Genomic DNA, 21,499 nt, shown 5'->3' on the forward strand with positions numbered 1-21,499 from the left:
ATGATGGCATGGTATCATAAATGTTGCTGGGAAGACACCAATGCATCCTTATCAAACTGAAAAATCATTGTAGTGTACATTCAAACATGACCAAACAGACATCTTTTTAGTTGCATTAATATGTTTTATTTCTCAGTCTCCCATATTTCAATGCGATCCTGTTGTTTCTTTAGGACAGTGTTTTAACATAGCTATACAGAAGCCCTTGGTTTGAGTTCAATAGGAAGAAGAGGCACAAAGACAGGAAGAGACAGACATGGAAATACACTGACTAACAGAATGCACAAATAGACAGACAAGTAGCCATTTTGAATGGAAGACAAGATCGTGGAGAGAGAGAGAGACAATGACAACTAGACAATATACGAACAGACTATAACAAGACATTCAGTTTAACTTAGGACAAAAACAAGACTTATTGACAAATACATTTAAATAATGGCACTCTTAACATACAAAACGGATCTCATAGTACTATCGACTTTGACAGCCAATTCTAAGTTAAGGCAAAACTCAATGGAATTAGACAGCGTTTACAGAGTAAAACAAAGAAAGGTATTGTAAAATATATAAATTAAAAGATTTGCATATTTTGCAGGCTTTCCCGAAACAGTTAAACTGATATCAACTGGTAGGTACTAATAGTTTGCTACATTGTTAAAAGATATCTACAGAATATATAATTTATATACACACACACACACACACACACAGAGTGTACAAAACATTAGGAACACCTGCTCTTTCCATGACATAGACTGACCAGGTGAACCCAGGTGAAAGCTATGATCCCTTATTGATGTCACTTGTTAAATCCATTTCAATCAGTGTAGATGAAGGGGAGACAGGTTGAAGAAGGATTTTTAAGCCTTGAAACAATTGAGACATGGATTGTGTATGTGTGCCATTCAGAGGGTGAATGGGCAAGACAAAAGATTGAAGTGCTTTTGAACGAGGTATGGTAATAGGTGCCAGGCGCACCGGTTTGTGTCAAGAACTGCAACACTGCTGTTTTTTTAAATACTGAACCGTTTCCCGTGTCTATCAAGAATGGTCCACCACCCAAAGGACATCCAGCCAACTTGACACAACTGTGGGAAGCATTGGAGTCAACATGGGCCAGCATCCTGGTGGAACGCTTTCAACACCTTGTAGAGTCCATGCCCCGACAAATTGAGGCTGTTCTGAGGGCAAAAGGGGGTGCAACCCAATATTAGGAAGGTGTTCTTAATGTTTTGTACACTCACTGCATATGCATATGCATATGCATATATATATATATATATATATATATATATATATGCATATATATATATATATATATATATATATATAATGCAATCCTTATTGCATAATGTAGCCCCTAGAATAGTTCACACTTGTTTCGGTTGTAAATCTTGTCAGGTTCAGTAATACTAATAAGTCATACAACTATGTTAGTCAAATACAGTGCTTTAAAGTCCTCTTTTAAAGTAATTACATACATTCCATCTGAACTATTTCTATCCTGTCTTTCTCATGTCTTACTCTCAGACCATGATTATCCAACCCTAAACATTGTCCGATTTAATATCTACAGTCCAATAGTCAGTGATTTGGAAAACATAAGTAGCTAGTAAAGAAATAACCTTTTCGCTAAAAGCTACAGTAATTATTTGGGTTCTCATTTCTCCATCTTAACTGGCAGTCTTAACATGATGTATTTACTCACAACAACAGGTTCCTCTTTTAAAAGATTCACAATAGTTCAGAAGTACCACAGACTCAAACCAGACAACTGACTGACACATACAACTCTTAGTTCTATATCAAATCTACAGACAATGAGACATACGCAACGTCCACGAACAAATGAAAAACCTTATGACCACTGAATAAGCAGGAGATGTTGAGGGAGTGTTCTTCTTTAGTTTCTATCATGATAAGAGACTGATAAATGGTAAAAAACCTGCAGTCATAGTATTTATATCTTTGTTAAAAGCCGATTTAAAAAGGCCTGGGTCACAATGTGCAAAGTAACAATGAAAAGGGATAGAAGCATCCGCATACTGCACTGAACATCAAATATACAGTATATATACCTCCTCTTCAATTCAGTCTTTAGAAGTTTCTTAAGCTTTGTCTTAAAGCAGTTGAGTTCTCTTAACTTTCTCTTCACCCAAAGGCAACTTCAAATATATACAGTACAGAAAACATTGGAGTGGCTGTATTTGGAAGAGCATCATGGGAGCTACAGTAGGGAGCAGAGTATGTGAGCGGAGTGGAGCTGGAGCGAAGCGATCCCAATTTGACTGGAGCTCGGAGCGAGATTCCCAAAGGCTGGAGCGTCGGCCTTCTCGCCCGCCCGCTCCAATATCGCTGCAGTAGCGCTCACTTCACAAGCTCAGGGCATGCCCGGCCCAGCATGCATTTGTAGTCTACTTGTGTGCTGCTATAGCCCCTTGCTTTAGCTACTGTCATGGAGTTCGCTAAATATTTTCATAAAGAAACTGATATAACACACAGGTGCTAAATCAAGGTGACTTACAAAGATGAGGACCAAGAGCAAGAGAGGGAGTGCGGTGATGTGGTGTCCACAACTAAATAATCATTGTGGAATCTGAAAAGACACGTATCCCGAAAGCATGATGGTGTACTTACTATATGCACATGGTAAAAGAAAGGAACGAGGTGGGTAGATAACTAAGTGTGTCATTGTAGCAAAGTATTTATACACTAAAAATCACTATTATCTATACAATAGGCCGTAATTGATTTTGGCCCAATAGGCCTGGCATATTCCCACGTTCAATAAGCTTTCCGTTTTGATCGGGTTATTTTGCCTAAAAACCTTTAGGCCTACCTATGGTAAAAAAATTAAAAACAACTCTGCATCTCTGCCCAGCCTGGCAAGAATGGCCAAAAGGGTGTTTAGCATCCACAGTGGCTCTACAAGTGAGGAGAGGATTTTCTCCGATGCTGGCCTGCTCTCCAGGCACCATCGCATGAGCCTGAAGCCACATACTGGCCAAACTCGTGTTTCTAAAAATGAATTCTAAAAATAAATTTAAAGGCACTAATAAGTCATTTTTTTGTTTAATTTGTATTTAATTCTAAGTAAGTCCCAGCCTATATGCGAAATGTATAGACTATAATGATCAAATACAACGAAATGTTTAAATGCTGAGCACCTTATGTCCCTACCAATCTATTGTGTCGCACTCGCAAATGATTCACAATGTATTTCTTTGTAGGCTATAGCCTTGAAATATTTGAAATAATATATCCTAAATAATTCATTTTCGTTCCTTCTATCTGGCTATTTAGAGTGTTTATATGCTGTTTAATATGACATGTAGCCTATTTGAAATGATGTGCGCGTCTTACGTTCACCTTTTCATATTTATTCAAATACTTTTCATTCAAATCATATGGTTTGGTTTCAATACTTCAAAACCAAATGGTAGGTCCAGGTAGTCACAAAAATAGATGGGTGTTGGTTAAATTGTGATTTTCATGAATGGAGCGAATTTAGAGCAGCTGTTTTTTCTTCTGTGCGCGTAGCGATTTTTCGCGGAGCCTTTGGAAAGGACGTGGAGCCCGGAACGGGATTTCCAACCGCTCAACTCCACTCACATACTCTGGTAGGGAGGAGCGATATGAAGGATACGCTACAGTAAGGGCAAGGTGGAGTGAATTACAGGTTGCACAAATTACAGTCTTTGATATAGCTGTGAGAATCCTGGGCTGTTTTTCCTTTCTTTTTCTCCCTCCACTGTGTTTTGTTTTCATCAGTCGTTTCCTTGCTCTTTCCTTCTGATATGCCCCCCTGTAAAGGATGGTATCCCTCTTCCGTCTCCCATCCATCATCCACCTCTCCCTCCCTCCTTCTATACCTTGTTCAGCTCTTGTCCTTCTCTGGTATCTCCTTGCGTGGGCTCCCGCCTTTGCCTTGGTTCACACTCAACCTCTTCAGAACCTTCATGGGTTTAAACTTCTTCTCTTTCTTCTTCTTCTGTTGCTGCTCGCCCTCTGCTGCTGGCTCCTTCTGGAAGTCTGGAGGAAGGGAGAGATGGAGAGAGGACGTTAGGAGAAAGGAGAGAACGAAGAGAGAGAGAGGGGGGAAGACAGAGACATGGACGAGAAGCTTGAATACTTATAGTGGAAAGGAAGATCAATGGGAAAGTTCTAACAAAACAAGCTTTTGTCTTGTCTTACCTTTTTTCTTCAACATGGTCGCCACCAGCTTATCCTCTTCCTCTTCCCTATTGGAGAAGCACAGTAATATCACCAAAAACACAGACATTGACTGCAGATCACCTATCTAACATCATCCTACTAGCCCATCCTGCTCTGAATGAGCTCAGACAGTAGATGACAGGTGATTGATTACCTCTGCCTGTCCTGATCCATGTTGTTGATGATTTGGTTCCGCTGTTCGATGACGGTGACCAGCTCTGTCATCAGCTCCTGCTCCCTGCCCTTGTCCTCCTCATTCCAGTCTTTCTCTACAAGATGGAGGGATTGAGAGGAGAGGATGAATGAAGAGTAATGCAGTCACTTTTAACACATTTATCATTTTTTTGACCCTGTTCCATTTCAGTGAATTCAGTCCTCCAACACCAAAGAGGAAGGAAAGAGAAATGAAATGGAACCAGGTCTTTAGTTAACAAGCCTCCCATCCCAGGTAGGTGCAAGGGCCTTGTGCTCTATGATATCATTCACAAACAGGAAGTGAGATCACACACCCGGCTTGTTAAGAAGACATCTCAGCTCATACTCTACATCAGCCTGCCTCTCCTCCAAGTTCTGCTGCTTGTCCCTGTCAAGAGAAAAGAAATAGCGTCAGAATCTTAAAGAGACTGCAGCCAAATGGGCCAATGAGCACAGGCTCTGGTGAGGCTTTGGTACGTACGTGTAGACCAGCTCAGCCTCGCGGCGCACCAGCAGGTGTTTCTCATGGATCAGAGTGAACCAGTCCACCAGCAAAGTCTCCTCCTCCTCATCTATAACAGGACAGGAACACGACCATGAGAATATAATAAGATTATACTATAGATACAAATATGGATTATTAAACTGACTATTAGACTATTGACCTGACTATTAGACTACGGAACCAACTACTAGACTGTTGACCCGACTGTTTGACTGACTATTGAAGTGACTATTAGACTGACTACCGAACTGACTATTAGACTATTGAACCAACTATTGGAATATTGAACTGACTATCAAACTGACTATCAGACGATCAAACTAACAACTACCTAACCGACTATTAGACCACTGAACAGACTATTAGACTATTGAACCAGGTATTAGACTATTGAACCGGGTATTAGACTATTGAACCGGGTATTCAACCGAATATTCAACTGACTATTAGACTATTAAACTGAATATTAGACTATTGAACTGACTATTAGACTACTGAACTAACTATTAGGTAATTGAACTGACTATTCAAATAATGACTATTGAACTGACTATTAAACTATTGACTATTAAACTGACTACTAACCATTAACTATTGAACTAACGATTAGACAATTGACCCGACTATAAGACTACTGAACCGACTATTAGACTATTGAACTGAGTCCTGGACAAAAATATTTTAATAGAGACTCTCCAGACCTCTGAGACCATGCAACCTCCCTATATCATAAAATGAGTCTCAAGAGGTTTATATGATGGCCAGGAGTGCAGAACACTGGTTGATCTGATAGTTTTACCGTTGGGGTTGTCTCTTAGTTTTCTCTCCAGAGCCACTCCTCTCTGCTCCAGCTCATCCAGCTGTTTCTCCAGCTCTCCCATCTCTCCATGGATGTCCTCTACTGGGATGTACTGGTCTGACTGCACCTGGACAACACACACATCACAAAACACACTAGTACTGCCATCTTAGAATAATACAATATGGTACAGTTCGCATTATTTACATCCAGATAGAGTTGTTCCTTTGAAAACATTAGTGCTACTAGTCAAACTATATCCAACTATAACCAATACCGTTGCCTATTAATAGCAGTAATAGTAGACTGTTGTTGGCTTGTCGCCACATTCCATAAAAAGACTTGCTCTGTCGGATGCTGAATCATCGAGTGACTCATTGAATTACAAACTTTAGCTGACTGTGGCGTCCTCACAATCTCACCTTGCGTTTGATGAGGGGGAAGCCGTGTCCAGGTGCGGGGGGCCGGGCGGGGCGAGGGCCTCTAGGGGGTCTGGTTTTAGGGGAGGAAACGGGGGAGGGAGAGGCTTTCCTGTTGAAAGGGTTTTCCTTACAAATCCGCTGGAAGTAGAGAGAAGACAGAGATGAATGTCAAGGTATTAATAATTATCATGGTATTTGTTAGTTAGATATAAAGCTCATTACATTGAATATCTTGTATCATTAAAAGGTTCTTAGAAGTTAGTGGAGTGTATTTTTACATGGTGAAAAAATTAGAGGTCTAGAATCCCTTACCTTGGGGGGTGGAACTGGGATAGCACTTGACGCTGCCAGGGGACTGGGTGTCGTCGGGGGTCTCGGGGGAGGGGGTCTGGCGCTCCGATTGCTCTGCGGAGTGGCTGGAGCCGAGCTAGGATTGGCTGGCTGGGGAGGAGGGGAGGGGCTCGGAGAGAGGCGATTGGCTGAGGTAGAGGGGGAAGGGGTGGAGCCACCACAGGGCCCGCAGATGGAGGGCTCTGATACACTCTTGGTGAAGGGGTTGTCCTGATCGCCTGTGGCTCCGCCCCCTAGGGAAGATGGGTGGGAGGAGCTATGGTCGGAGGCAGAGGATAGGCTTTCTATGCTAATAGCTGGAGAGGGAGAGGAAGAGGAGGGCTGGGAGTGAGGAAGGGCTGAAGAAAGAGGGATGAAGTGATATCAGAAAACAGAAAAAAGGAGCAGAAGTTGAAATGGAAAACGAAGTAGAGTTGAATGGGACGAGGATGGAGGGAAAAACATTGTGAACATCCATGTACACACATCACATGTCTTTCAAAATGACAACAACAAAACCACAGTGCTGTGCAGGACATACAAGACACATGATTGACATGATTTGAGGTGAATTGGATCAAACCAGTCCATTGCGCTAACCCAGTGGTTCCCAACCTTTTTCGGTTACTGTACCTCCAACTGAATTTTGCTCTGCCCGGAGTACCCCTGAAGTATCCCCTCATGTGCATTTTACCAAGAAGCCTATGGTCTCATAAGTCTTCTCAAGTACCCCCTGTGGATAGGCAAAGTACACCCAGGGGTCTTAGTACCCCTGGTTGGGAACCACTGCTCTAACCAACCTCTATCCTATCCTGTTACCTTCAAGGCCCACTGACCTGAGTTAGAGTTTTGGGGCCTTGGAACAGGCTTTGGGGGCGCTGGACGTTTCTTGCACCTGGAGCCACTGGGGCTTGCAGAGCGGGAGGAAATACCCCCACTGGGGGGCGTGTCTGGATCAGCTGCAGCGTCTGCAGCCTGGGTGATGCTGTACCACGGATGACTCACCACCACAGTGGGCGAAACCAAACTTCCTACTGACCCCTCCCCTGACCCCGCCTCCTCTTCCTCTACTTCCTCATCGAAGGGGTTGGCGGGTGCAGGGGGCGTGGCTGGTCTGCAGCCCTCCCCTTTTAGAGAAGATAACGAACCAGTGTTTGGGGGCGTAGCCACTCCAGGGGGAGGGGGAGGGGCTGGTTTCTTCTTGGGTTCTTGGGATTGGACGAGGACCAGCCAGGGCGGGTTAGGGGGTTTGGGGGCGTCGCTGGAGAGACTGGAGCTGAGAGACAGGATGAGTGGGGGAGACAGAAACAGAAAGGGGGGGGATAAAACAACAAAGACAGATGAGTGCATGAAAACATCAACATACATTAACACACAAAGACTGCTGGACAGAGACTGGGAGAGACAAACAGATTAAGTAGTCCAACCACTGTAGACTTATAGTAAAGATAGGTTAGTCAGTATACTGAACCTTCCAGGGGAGTGGGATCTTTCTCGAGGTCTGGGAGCTGGAGGAAGAGATCTCCTGTGTTCACCATGATCACCTGAGAGTCAAAATCAGAGGTTTCATTTAGTTTCATATATTTTATTTTAGCAGGGAGTTCACAGTTCAGTTGAGGATCTACTGCAGCAAATAGCAATAACTTATTTCAGCTGTCAATCCCTTTAAAATCGACCACTCACCATTGACCGCGAGGTTGTCAACGCGGGGTGGGCGGACCCTGGGGGCGGGACGAGGCGGAGGGGAGGGCTGTGACAAGCGGCGAGGGACGGGGACTGGCTTACTGTCCCCTAGTCCTAGATGACTGACAGGTGTAGGAGGGATAACCCCATTGGCTGTGTCTTTGGCTGGTGTCTGAGTCTCCTCCCCCTTTCCCTCGTCTTGCTCCTCCTCGATGTCATCGAAAGGGTTGGGAGGAATGGAGGGTGGAGGTTTCACCTCTTTTTCTCCTGCGCCGTCTTCCCTCGCTTTCTCTTTTTCTGTTTTCAAAGAGTCTGTTTTTGTCGTTGAGGTAGGACAGGGTGTAGAGTCAGAGTCATTGGTTGGTGTGGGGGGGTAATCATCATTGGTGATGCCCTCTTGGGGCGGAGTCTCTTTTGGTGGAGTCTCTTGGGGCGGAGTCTCTTTTGGTGGAGTCTCTTGGGGCGGAGTCTCTTTTGGTGGAGTTTCTCGGGGCGGAGTCTCTTTTGGTGGAGTCTCTCGGGGTGGAGTCTCTTTTGGTGGAGTCTCTTGGGGCGGAGTCTCTTTTGGTGGAGTCTCTCGGGGTGGAGTCTCTTGGGGTGGAGTCTCTTGGGGTGGAGTCTCTTTTGGCAGAGTCTCTTGGGGCGGAGTCTTTGCCCCCTGGTCCCTCCCAGAAGGAGGAGAAGTTTGAGGCAGCATGGGTCGACCAATCCTGACAGACGGAACCGTTGTCGGTCGCTTGCTTAGGTCCGGTCGGCCATTCTGATTGGCTAAGGCAGACCTGGCAAAGTGATGCGTGCAGACCAGGGAGCCGACCTCGTTTCCTAGCTTGTAGGACCCAGGCAGCAGAGTGCTGCTACACTCCCTACACCTGAGAGAGGAGAGGAGGAGGCAACATTCAGAAGGCAGTAGGCTCTGACATACCCTGTGGTAAACATATTGATTAAACACTTGTAAAAACATGGTGAAAATCAAAGTTTAATTTCTTCAAACTCTGGAAATGCATGTCAACAGAGGCAATGCAACTGGCTGTTTTGAGTAACTGGAATAGCAGTGTATTATCATTTTACAGTTGACAGATTCAGCAGTATGACATGTTGTAGTTGCTGTGCAGACCAGATATACAGTAACTGAAGTGGTGGTGTTAACCTGAAACAGTTGCGGTGGTAGAGCTTGCCGTCGACCAGGAACCTCTGCACCAAGTGGACGTGCCTCTGGCAGGCAGCGCAGATGCTGCTGAGGGTGCTACGCTTCACCCCCGCCTGTACCCCTCCGTCCATACCCGTCTGACCAGGTAGGCTCAGCTAGCACGGGCGTGGCAGGCAGGTGGCCAGGGGGTGCGGGTCGCAGGTGGAGGGGGTGGGGGACGGGGGAGATGGAGAGGATAGGGGGGAGGGAGGGAGGTGGGGGGGAGATCAAACACGGAGTCAGGATCGAGGATGTGGAGGATTCATTCTGCTTATCATTCTGCTTATCATTCTGCTTATCTAGCTAAAACCAGTCTGTTATACTTCATCATCACCTTATCAGCTTAGAGTCATTGTCTTAGCTAGCTATACTATTATTATTGCATTTCTTTTATATTCATTCAAAATATTATTGTCTTGATATAAAAAAGTGATATGTATTAAGTGGGAAAGTAGTAAAGTTCCAAACCAGCTGTTAATTAGTTAGGAAAGTCTAGTAGAAAACTAGTCCTAGTAATGGAAGAAACTCTGGCAGGCGTTTTTAGGTCGAGTTAAAAGTTAAAAGGTTAGCAGCAAGTGTTCAAACTTGGCACACAACGTTAGTGGTATAAAACAACAGTTAAATAGTTAGTTTTTATGTACAGAGGTTAAAGGTTAAAGTTCAAAGTGACTGACCTAACTGTTTCAATCCCCCCCCCCCCCCCCCGCCCATCCTACTGTCTAGGCTCAGGACCAGAGAGAGGGGAGGAGATTACAGGCCAGGAGGAAGAAGAGGAGGAGGAGGAAGAAGAAGGGGAGGAGGAAGAAGAGTAGGGGGAGGAGGAGTGGATTTCCGTCTAAAGATGCGGAAGAAGGGAGGAGGCCGGTATGGGGGGACGGTGGGAGGAAGTGGTAGAGAGGGCATGCGGAAGAAGGGGAGAGACAGGATACAAAGGCTATCTTTAAAGCTACCTTTAAAAGAAAAACAATGGAGGCTAAACTTATAGGATAAAGCCCACATCAATAGTACCTTATAGGCCATATTTCTGAGATATCCTACAAGTTTAGCCTAAAATGTATTTAGTCAATAGAATTACTCCATCCCGTACCGCATTGATGTAATGGACAACATGACTTATATCGAAAACACTCACACACTAACTAGTACCCAACCTCTGCCATACGGACACACCAATAGATGCCATAGACAGACAACAATCCATTCATGTATCTCTGAGTGCTTTGTGCACGACACGTTTTGCATTGACACCTAAATAATGTGACAGTCAATGTTATAGAACACCCTTTGAGTGGTTTTCCAGGTCTTGGTCTGTGACAAAATACAACCACAAGCACAAATACATTCCCTGTTATGTTAAACAAATACAATGAATTAGTTATAGTTATCACGCATGTACAACAAAAGTTAAATCAATGTAGTAGGCTTCTAACGCAGCCATTAGTTTAATTTAATAAGGCGCTGAATTAGAACCATGTGAATGACATCATACACACATTCCATCAATCCAGAATATCTGCATACTCCGAGTCGATATTCACGTAATAATAAGGAAAACATTATATCCCATTGACCCCCAGTGTAAAAGAGCCAACTTTGTCATCGAGTTCTGTTATACAGAAATAACATACACCAGGTCAAAAATCCCAACCATCGGTTTGCAATGCTCCCACGTTGGGAAATAGAGCCTGCGAGAAGAGCCCTATGGCTTCAGGCTATTCGGCGTGGGACAGTGGGAAATTGTGGTGAGCCAGTGTCCAAGTAGGCTACACGTAGCTAGCTATGTGTGTGGAAAACATTTAAATCACAGGTAAGACATTTAACTTGTTTAGTACAGTCAGTTTGTAACTCCATTCACTACTTGTAGCTGTATAGTCTGTTTGTTTGTGTTGTTGGTCTTAGCTAGCTTAATGTTCTGGTTGGAAGCTAGCAACACATATAAACAACAGGCTAAATGTAGGCTAATATTGCTGGGGGGCAATGAGGAGATTCCGGATCTTTCCCCATATGGCCCTTTCCCCTACACGTTTCCATGGCAATTCCATTGTTTTGGTCACATTCCATTGACCTCTTTACCACATGTATTCATGCATAATCTGATTCCCTGATACCATCGTAGTCCTTACCTCAGGCTCAACCACTTTGTCTTCCAGAGGGGCCACCGGTCTCTTCTGGGCCGGCTCAATGTGGCCTGTACCACTGGACCTCTTCATGCAGGGGGGGTTGGCTACAGGAGAGGGAGATGGTATCAGTCAATTTCTAATCGAGTTTATGCATTGGCTACTGTAGATATTTTCCTTTGCGTCAGAGCACTACAAAGCCCAGAGGGACTTTTGAGAGACCAGTTACAAATGCAATCATGTAGTAGTGACTCAGTGATGAATGTCGGTGATACTGTCATATCTAATAACACAGCACCACTTCTTATCCAGCTATCGAACCGCTTAGGTTACCGTTGTGTACTAAAGGCCCTGGAGTCCTGGACCACGTTCCGTAGGCAATCGTTGTGGAACATTCAGATAGAACTATAATATGTAGAACAAATATGCCTCTCTGACAAATAGAAAAAGGGATCACGTCAGCTCTATTCATGACAATTCTATCTGCAACATTCCACAACACAGTCCTGGATTGGTGCTTTCACGGTGTCTGGGTCCTCCAACCCCAGAGCTGTACTACTCACCATGGGACTTGTTGGTGAAGAAGTTGTAGTACTGGGAGACGTAGGTGATGATGCTCAGTCTGTCAGGCACTTTCATTGACACCATGTCCTCTGGGTCCAGCAGAGCAGGGATACCCAGCTCCGCCTCCGCCACCTCAAACGCCTAGGGGAGGGAGGGAGGGAGGGAGGGAGGGAGGGCGGGAGAGAGAGAGGGAAAGACCATAAGAAAGAGCGAGAAAAACAACAATGTGAAAACAGACATCAGTTATTTTATTTTGTGTGTGTGTGTGTACTTTGATACTTGATCCCCTGCTTCAACAAACCTCAGTGTTATTTGGTCATAATGAAATGTTAAAGCCTGCCTGAATACTGTTGGCTAGATAACCATCTGCCTAATGAAAAATTCCACTGAGGAAATGAAGGCCTTAATAGTTCTGTGCCCCAAATGGTACCCTATTCTCTAAATAGTGCACGACTTTGACCAGGGTCCATAGGGAATAGGGGGACCCATATGGCTCTGGTCAAAAGTAGTGCACTATGTAGGGAATAGGTGCAATTTGGGACGCAATGCTGGTCAGGTTACAAAACACTGGGGATTACACAATCACTTGGCAGCTGTTCAGTAAACAGGGCCACAATTGATGCAGAACTGTGTACATGTAAACAAACTGTTACAAACTGTGTACATGTAAACAAACTGTTACAAACTGTGTACATGTAAACAAACTGTGTACATGTAAACAAACTGTTACAAACTGTGTACATGTAAACAAACTGTGTACCGGTACATGTAAACAAACTGTTACAAACTGTGTACATGTAAACAAAATGTTACAAACTGTGTACATGTAAACAAACTGTTACAAACTGTGTACATGTAAACAAACTGTGTACATGTAAACAAACTGTTACAAACTGTGTACATGTAAACAAAATGTTACAAACTGTGTACATGTAAACAAACTGTTACAAACTGTGTACATGTAAACAAACTGTGTACATGTAAACAAACTGTTACAAACTGTGTACATGTAAACAAACTGTGTACATGTAAACAAACTGTTACAAACTGTGTACATGTAAACAAACTGTTACAAACTGTGTACATTTAAACAAACCAGTGAATGGGAGCTGTTTTTGCATGTGAAAAACAAACAATCATCAAATGTATCTCGGCCAAATGTAATATCAGTCAAAACAATGACAGCTTGCAGAGAGTAGTTCAGCTGAATGTTATCCCAGAAGCAAGATAAATTCTAACAATTAACTCAAAACAGAATGTCCCATGATGACTAAAACTTTTCAAGGATTATCAGTAGTCAGATAAGTCTGAGAAACAACGGTAAACAAACGCAGGGGAACAATTGAAATCTACCGTGTAGACAATGATTGGAAGTTAATCATCTAGCTTTAGCTTAGTATGCTGCGTGTTTGGGTTCAGGATTAGGCTGTCTCGGGCTAACTCAGGCTAATGTCGTAGCTACAGTGAAAACACTCCAAATGTTCATAGATATCTGACATGCTGCCAGTGAAACAAACACTTATTTCGACCACCAACTGCTTCTACCCTGAAAAAGCTCTTGGATAATTGGAAAGAAATGTAAATAGTAGCATTCAGCTGCCAACACTCAAGCTCAGTTTGAGGATTAATACAAATAGGCTAACCAAGGCCTACTCAATATTAGAGCAATGTTATTTTGGCCCCTTTACAGTTGTTGATAAACAAATATTTGGCTTTTATGTAAATGCATTGCTACCACAAACAGGCCTATAGTGGAGGACTAGTTTTTTAAATATCCTCCCTTCGGTTAGCTGTTTTGTCTTTCTTTCCTGTCCTCATTTGCTCGCTCTGGCTCCCCCTTTCTCTCCTTCCCTCCCTCTCCCTCTCTCACCCCCCTTTCCCATGACAGGCTCCAGCAGGATCCAATACACAACTATGCTCTCTACAGACAGACAGACACAGAAGTATGAAACAGACCAATGAAAATGTATGACACTTAACTGACTAACTAACTGTAATGACTAATGACACTGCTCTTCTGTCATACCCACAATCCATCCGTTCCTCATCTCCATGACCTTCCTAAACAACACTCATACTCTCATACATACTAGCAGGCCTATACTTGGGCTACACTGTATTCTAGCATTACAGAATTCACCCAAAACATAGCCTACCACAGACTGTTAAATAGCCATCACTAGCACATTAGAGGCTGCTGCTGCCTATTGAAATCACTGGCCACTTTAAGAAATGGAACACTAGTCACTTTAATAATGTTTACATATCTTGCACTACTCATCTCATATGTATATACTGTATTCTATTCTATAATATTCTACTGTATCTTAGTCCATGCCGCTCTGTCATTGCTTGTCCATATATGTATATATTCTTAAATTCCATTCCTTACTAGATTTGTGTGTATTGGGTATATGTTGTGACATTGTTAGATATTACTTGTTAGATATTACTGCACTGTCAGAGCTAGAAGCACAAGCATTTCGCTACACCCACAATAACATCTGCTAAACACGTGTATGTAACAAATGAAATGTGATTTGACACCGAGGAGGGAACCAGAGTAACAACCATGACTGACTTGTCACAGCTAATTACAGTATCCGGCAACATGAAGTCACTGGCTGATTCACAACTAATCATAACATCTAGGCCTAGGCTATTAGAGTGTGTCTGTATGTGTGGAGAAGTGATGTGTTCTTGTGACTCACCAGACGGTTGTTCTCGTAGACATTCTCTTTGGAGAGGGAGTCAAAGTCTCTGGAATGAGGGACAAAAGACAACATTTAAAATCTAAACAAATAGCCTACTCTAAATCATTGATACAACATTACATCACAATACTACGGTCAGAATATGAGAGATCACACTACTATTATTAGGTAAAAGGGTGAGCATCTAACCAGAACAGTAATAAACCATATAGCATATTAACGCTAAAATATGTAACCTTTTGGCGACCCAACCAAATTCACATAGAAATGTGAGTTATAGGTCAGTTATAGATTCTTTCCTGTTGAAAGTGTGTCTAAGAAGCGGTAGATCTGTTCTATGAGTGCTATTTCTATGCTTCCCATTCTGAAGTTGTTTTTGCATCTTTTACTTTGGGTTTTGTACACCAGCTTCAAACAGCTGAAAATACAATATTTCTGGTTACGAAAAATATATTTCACAGCGGTTTAGATGGTACAATGATTCTCTACACTATACTTTATTATTATATTATTATTATTCTTGTTTTGTCACATAAACTGAAATTAGGCAAACTACTAGAATTTTAGCAACCAGGAAATGGAGCGATTTCTACATAGTGCATCTTTAAGTAATGACAGGCCTAACTATCTTGGGTGGGAGGGTAAAGTCAATTGGATCTCATCTGAAAAGTCTCTTGAGTGATGGCCCATCAAACACCATCAAGATCCTAACAGAATGACAGACAGTGTTTGCCCATACACAAGCAGTTACCTCCACATTCAATGAGACAATGGGGCCACAGCCCCCATCAAGTGTTTTATGGGTGAACCCCACTGTGATGAAAGGACAGCAGGTTGGCTCAACACAGCAGTAATGAGTAGGTGGCTGGTCGACTGGGCCTGGAGCAGGGAACTAAACCCCATATTCCCACCAATTAACATCCTGCTGTAAAACTGGGGTTGTGTCTCAAATGGCACCCTATTCACTGTGTAGAGCACTACTTTTGACCAGAGCTCTATGGGCCCTGATCAAAAGTAGTGCACTATGTAGGGAATAGGGTGACATTTGGGATGCATCCTGGAACATTAGTGAGTTGCTTTTGGACGCAACGTGTCTGCTCTGTTGAAGAAGGGAAGTAGGAAAAACACCAACACCACAACCTTGGAGGAGAGTTTGAAACCTCCCTAGCACAGCCAAGCCCATAGACTACTATGAGGCAGCCTATATACTAGTATGAGGCAGCCTATAGCACAGCCAGCCTATAGACTTGTTTTGTTTTACCCCATATGTAACTCTGTGTTGTTGTTTTTATCGCACTGCTTTGCTTTATCTTGGCCAGGTCGCAGTTGTAAATGAGAACTTGTTCTCAACTGGTTTACCTGGTTAAATAAAGGTTAAATAAAAAATAAAAGAAAAAAAGACTAGTATGAGGCAGCCTATAGACTAGCCAGCCTATAGACTAGTATGAGGCAACCTATAGACTAGGCAGCCTATAGCACAGCCAGCCTATAGACTAGTATGAGGCAGCCTATAGCACAGCCAGCCTATAGACTAGTATGAGGCAGCCTATTGCACAGCCAGCCTATAGACTAGTATGAGGCAGCCTATAGCACAGCCAGCCTATAGACTAGGCAGCCTATAGCACAGCCAGCCTATAGACTAGTATGAGGCAGCCTATAGACTAGGCAGCCTATAGACTAGTATGAGGCAGCCTATAGACTAGTATGAGGCAGCCTATAGCACAGCCAGCCTATAGACTAGTATGAGGCAGCCTATTGCACAGCCAGCCTATAGACTAGTATGAGGCAGCCTATAGCACAGCCAGCCTATAGACTAGGCAGCCTATAGCACAGCCAGCCTATAGACTAGTATGAGGCAGCCTATAGCACAGCCAGCCTATAGACTAGTATGAGGCAGCCTATAGCACAGCCAGCCTATAGACTAGTATGAGGCAGCCTATAGCACAGCCAGCCTATAGACTAGTATGAGGCAGCCTATAGCACAAAGTGAGCTCTGTTCTCCCCCTAATCTGACTCCCATGGCCCCTAATGCAATTAGATTATCCGTCCTGAACTAGCGCTACGTCACACACACCCTGCCTAGGCTACTGTATGTGATGGCCCACTCTGCTGTAGGCCTACTGGTGCTAAAGCGCTAACGCTACAGCTGAGTCTGCTATGACTCAAAGTTGTGCAAAGTGCAGCAACCGCCACCGCCAAATCCTCCTTGAGTAACAATGAAATCTCTGGAGTGGTGTCGCTCTGTCCTTCAACAGCTGACAGCCTGACAGGCCAGATCAGAGCAATGCTTCCCCTGTATTCATTTAGCAGTGGCGCACCGCAGCTGCTAAATTGTTGTTGCCACAATTTTTTTTTTAGAAAAGATAATTGACCTATCACATTTTTTAAAATATAATCTTTGAGAACAAGAAATAACAAAATAAAAGCTAGACACTTCTAAAAACAAATTGTGGAGTATTTTTGGCATGGTTGGATTAGTGACGGGGCACGCAGGGTTAGTGTCCATGGCCAGGGGCCCCCATTGATTTTGTTATAATGTTTGAGCATAAGAACACACAATTAGCCATGGCAAAATGCATATAATTGCAGGAAATTTGTTTTCACACTGCAAAATGTTCTCTCAGCTCCATGGAAACATTTATAGAATGTGGTCCTCTGTAGCTCAGCTGGTAGAGCACGGCGCTTGTAACGCCAAGGTAGTGGGTTCGATCCCCGGGACCACCCATACACAAAAATGTATGCACGCATGACTGTAAGTCGCTTTGGATAAAAGCGTCTGCTAAATGGCATATTATTATTATATTATAGAATTGCAGGAAATTAACTGGAAAAACAGAACATTTTTCTCTCTGCCAACAATTCCCGACCAATTTAACTCCGGACCAATTTAACCCACTCCTTCTGCGAGCATTGCACATTTTTGGGAGAGAAACACTGCAGACCATGACATAGACGGATGAGGGAGAGAGAACCTAATCCGACAAGTATTGCTGCCTCGCTCACAAGTTTATTTTTGGCAAGGGGACTGCCATCACCACCGGTGTGCTCGCTGTCTACCATCCTCATGTTTAAGTCCTGTATTGTGCGAGTGAACTTGGTGTTGCTGCCAACAAGATACATGGTCTGCTTTAAGCTACATGGTCTGCTTTAAGCTTCATGGTCTGGTGGTTAACAACAAACACAGCATGTAGTCAAATGTCCTCTGTTTATTTGGTGGTGATGTTGCTGTGTGGACAGTATATAGAGAGAGGTGGAAAAGTGGTGTCATTTTGAACAGTCTGGATGGGTGAGCTGGATGGTGTGGGAGAATATCACAGAGAGGTAGAGAACACCGTGTCAGTGTGGAAAAGGGAACTGAAATACAGAAAAGGGGAAAGAGAGACAATACGGAGGCCACTAGTGTCGTGTGTCAGAGAGAATCACAACGTCTGACATGAGGCACCGAAATCACATGAAACTGAGGTTGATACTGACTGAATAATAATAATAATAATAATAATAATATGCCATTTAGCAGACGCTTTTATCCAAAGCGACTTACAGTCATAATAACTGATCTGGGCCAATCTGTCTGGGCCCATTGATGGATCTACTGAACAAGGCTTATTGTTTGTACTGAGGAAATAATCAAAGTTGCCCCTACCAAACCTTGGTCAGACTTATAGCGTCAGTTTAATCACCTTGCTTATTAGCCCTGAACCAAGAGCCACTTCAGTCAAGAGAGAACTGGACCCTGTCTGATCCTGAATGACATTACTAGGTTTCAGTCAGATAAGTCCTGCGATGTGACCACTTTTGCTATTATTTGTGGTGCATTTGTATAGTACAGTGGAGTGCTGAATGCTGATAGCACAGACGTCAGTGCAGCACTAATAGCAGGAGTAGCATTGCTGTGCAGCACTGCACACTGACTGGCTAGAGTAGTATGAGAGCTAAATGCAGGTTGGCAGGCGGAGGCCTCTGCTGCAGATTACCCTGACGGCCTGTCTGTCTGGATCAGACTGAAGACAGTCACAGGGAGGACAGTGCAGCGCTGCTGGTTGGTTGATGAGGCTGCCTGGCCAAAGAGCTCTAAGCTCAGCGGACAGAGGTAGAGCTGGATCTTTAGCATTTGACCCATAGAGATAGATGTACTGTAATATATCTGGTGTCATTTGCCTTCACTCACTCCCTTTCTACTGTATGTAGTAGTTGAAGACTTAGGTCGAGAGAGACACTCATGTCAGGTGATCTCATGTCCTGTCACACACACAAGCCAGGATAGGTGCAGTGTGTGTAGTACTGGTGCAGTGTGTATGAGATCCTGCATGCAGGTCATGCACGCTTGGTTTTCACACACACACGTTGAAGGACATGGACACACAACGTGTGACGTCCGCAGAACAGCAATAAGACATGCCATTACACAGCAGAGTTACAGTATGAGGTGCGTGATTGTACCTGAATGATCTGTCTTGTACTGTATTGAATGTGAGGCATCATAGTTTGCTCACTCTTACTCTCAGTCAAGGCAGTTCTATTTACCATCTTCCGCTTCCTTGCAACCCATCATCGCAAACATTTTCATGCAGTTAGTTTGTGGCCTAACTGTGCCCTTGTTTTGTGACTGCAGTGTGTGTGACTCCAACACAGGAAAAGGGGTGTGTTGTTACAGACAAGGGCAGGCCCGTCAACCCACATTAGATACAGCACACTTGGCTTACCCTTGGTTTTCCCCTTTCTAATGCTGCTTAGAAACCGTCTCTGTAATGACGGTAAGTCAAGCCTAGGTTTGCTGGCCGTAATAGCTCACAAAAACGTTGTTAGTGGAACAATGTGATCGTTGTGGCAAAAGGGTAGTTAGCAAATCTTCTCATTCTGCACACAAACACTGGTGGTAAAATAATAAACACCAACACAAGCCAGAGGGCACACCCTCCCTATATTTAGTTGCATGTTGTAGTGACATGATCTTGTCTGTGTTCAAGACAAATTTAGTTCCCTGGCTACATAATTCTGAAGGTGGTCTGGCTCTGGCTGAGAGCACTAATATGCCACCCCATTATATTATCTAGTTACAGGCTAGATCAGTTCACTTAGCCTAGCGTTTGACCAGGAACACAGAGTGTACTCGAGTGTCCTGATGATAGGATTAGATTATAGTGAAGTCAGCAATCATGCATTACTGTATCGAAGTTCAGCGCCCAGCTAGTTCTGTTAACAGTTGTTACATTGTAACAGCGATGAAGTGTTGCAGCACGTTGCAACATTATAATTAGTGATCCTATTTTGGAGCAACAAATTGCTACATTCTCGATTAGTTTGAGAGTTCCATTGTTATTTAAGAATCTTTGTCAATAAGGACATTTTGCCCTGATGTGTTAAATAAACTCACTCTTTGTAGCTGGCGTGCTATGTTTCTAAATATGTATTGTTTCTGAGGGACAATATCATCTTGTTTAGGCCTGGGAAGAAGTGGAGGAAGTTTTTCAAAGTTTATTGAAACGAAATACTTACATCAAATCCGGTCTATATCGGTGGATTATGGCACAGAATGCCAAACCATCCCGGAAAGACGATGACATGTTCTTGATGTCTACATCGTTGTAACTCTCGCATTGTATCCGACACCATTCTTGAAGCGCTTTTAACGACCCCATGTTTGGAAACATTCAGATTTTATTCCTTTCAATCTCAGTCTCATCCCACGTGTAACGTTAGCGGGATGAGAAATAAGCTTTTGTAAGATTCTAGAAGCAGCTTTTAGAATTTTGGAAGACAACACCCGAAATGACTCATTCTGAATTCCATTGCCTGGTTGAGGATAGTAGCGTAGAAGTCACGTTTGTAGCAAGCTGGCTAACTTTGCGATGTCAATGAAACATTGTTTCCACAACTCCGCCAGCAGATGTGATCAAAGTTTCGATCTGCAACTTTTCCCAACACGCACAATCAATAAATCACCATATAAAAAGACTCCTACATACAATGGGTTTGACAGCTTGTCACAGAAATGTTGTCAGTGACTAGCTAGCTAGCTACCTGGATTAGCTAGCTTCGGTCCAAATTTAGACGAACATCTCAACCCTGCTTCAGACTGGTGTGAGTTAGCCTTTTAGCTAGTTAGCTAACCGCTAGCTGAAGCTAACTAGCCATGTTTTCACCTGGAAAAACACATTCATTGACCCGAAACGTGTCCCTTATTTGTGTTAACTCAGTTACAATCCTTATGTTGAAGCATTCATCCAAAACTTTAAATGGGAAACGTCGTTGCTTGTTATATTGTGCAGTCCCATCTGTGTCGTTATACCGGTCAGACTCCAGAACAAGGCGCTTTTTCTTCCTCGTGCACTGTTCTTGCCGCGAAAACAGAAGATAAATGTATCAAACGCACAGCTGTGTTTGGATGGTTAGTTATATGTATCATGAAAAAGTAATGTAATCAAGGCAGCCGACCATCCTGCCAAGCCTTGCCTTGGCTGCCTGCTGTTGAAATGAAACGAATGCAACAACGTTCCTCCTATGTGTCCGCTAGAGGGAGTAGCTAAATACTTTTTTGGCAACTCCTATAATTACAGTACTCACACACTCAGTCTGTTGACAGTGACCCAATTTACAAATTGACAACTTTTATGGAATATGTTGTTGGTCTCTTCTCCTCTCTGTGGAGTTTAATAGACTTATAAGGGAAACGCTAAACAGCATATTGCTGTTTATGTTTCCAGTTTCTGTGCTATTAGGAGCAGGTTAGTGCACAGGCTTGTCATCATCAATGGTTGAGGGTTGA

General features: G+C 43.4%; 1 protein-coding gene across 2 annotated transcripts; it reads right to left on the reverse strand.

The window, feature by feature from the left end:
• Positions 1 to 108: 108 nt before the first annotated feature.
• On the reverse strand, positions 109 to 21,222 carry LOC311123988 (MICAL-like protein 1). Of its 2 annotated transcripts, XM_084198212.1 has the most exons (17): positions 20,230 to 21,222; positions 14,731 to 14,779; positions 12,019 to 12,160; positions 11,462 to 11,562; positions 9,300 to 9,454; positions 8,153 to 9,021; positions 7,941 to 8,013; positions 7,306 to 7,745; positions 6,452 to 6,828; positions 6,140 to 6,277; positions 5,718 to 5,844; positions 4,895 to 4,985; positions 4,728 to 4,801; positions 4,373 to 4,487; positions 4,198 to 4,244; positions 3,876 to 4,035; positions 109 to 1,184 (listed from the first exon to the last, which is right to left on the reverse strand). In XM_084198212.1, the coding sequence occupies exons 1-16, from the start codon at positions 20,382 to 20,384 to the stop codon at positions 3,881 to 3,883; spliced, it is 3,108 nt and encodes a 1,035-aa protein (XP_084054338.1). In that variant the 5' UTR covers positions 20,385 to 21,222; the 3' UTR covers positions 109 to 1,184; positions 3,876 to 3,880. The 2 variants fall into 2 exon arrangements, with proteins under 2 accessions (XP_084054338.1, XP_084054337.1); XM_084198211.1 differs by lacking the exon at positions 109 to 1,184 and having other exon boundaries at positions 3,084 to 4,035.
• Between the last annotated feature and the right edge of the window lie 277 nt (positions 21,223 to 21,499).

Source organism: Coregonus lavaretus (assembly GCF_964263955.1).
Source record: "Coregonus lavaretus genome assembly, contig: HAP1_SCAFFOLD_224, whole genome shotgun sequence".
Classification (NCBI taxonomy): domain Eukaryota; kingdom Metazoa; phylum Chordata; class Actinopteri; order Salmoniformes; family Salmonidae; genus Coregonus; species Coregonus lavaretus.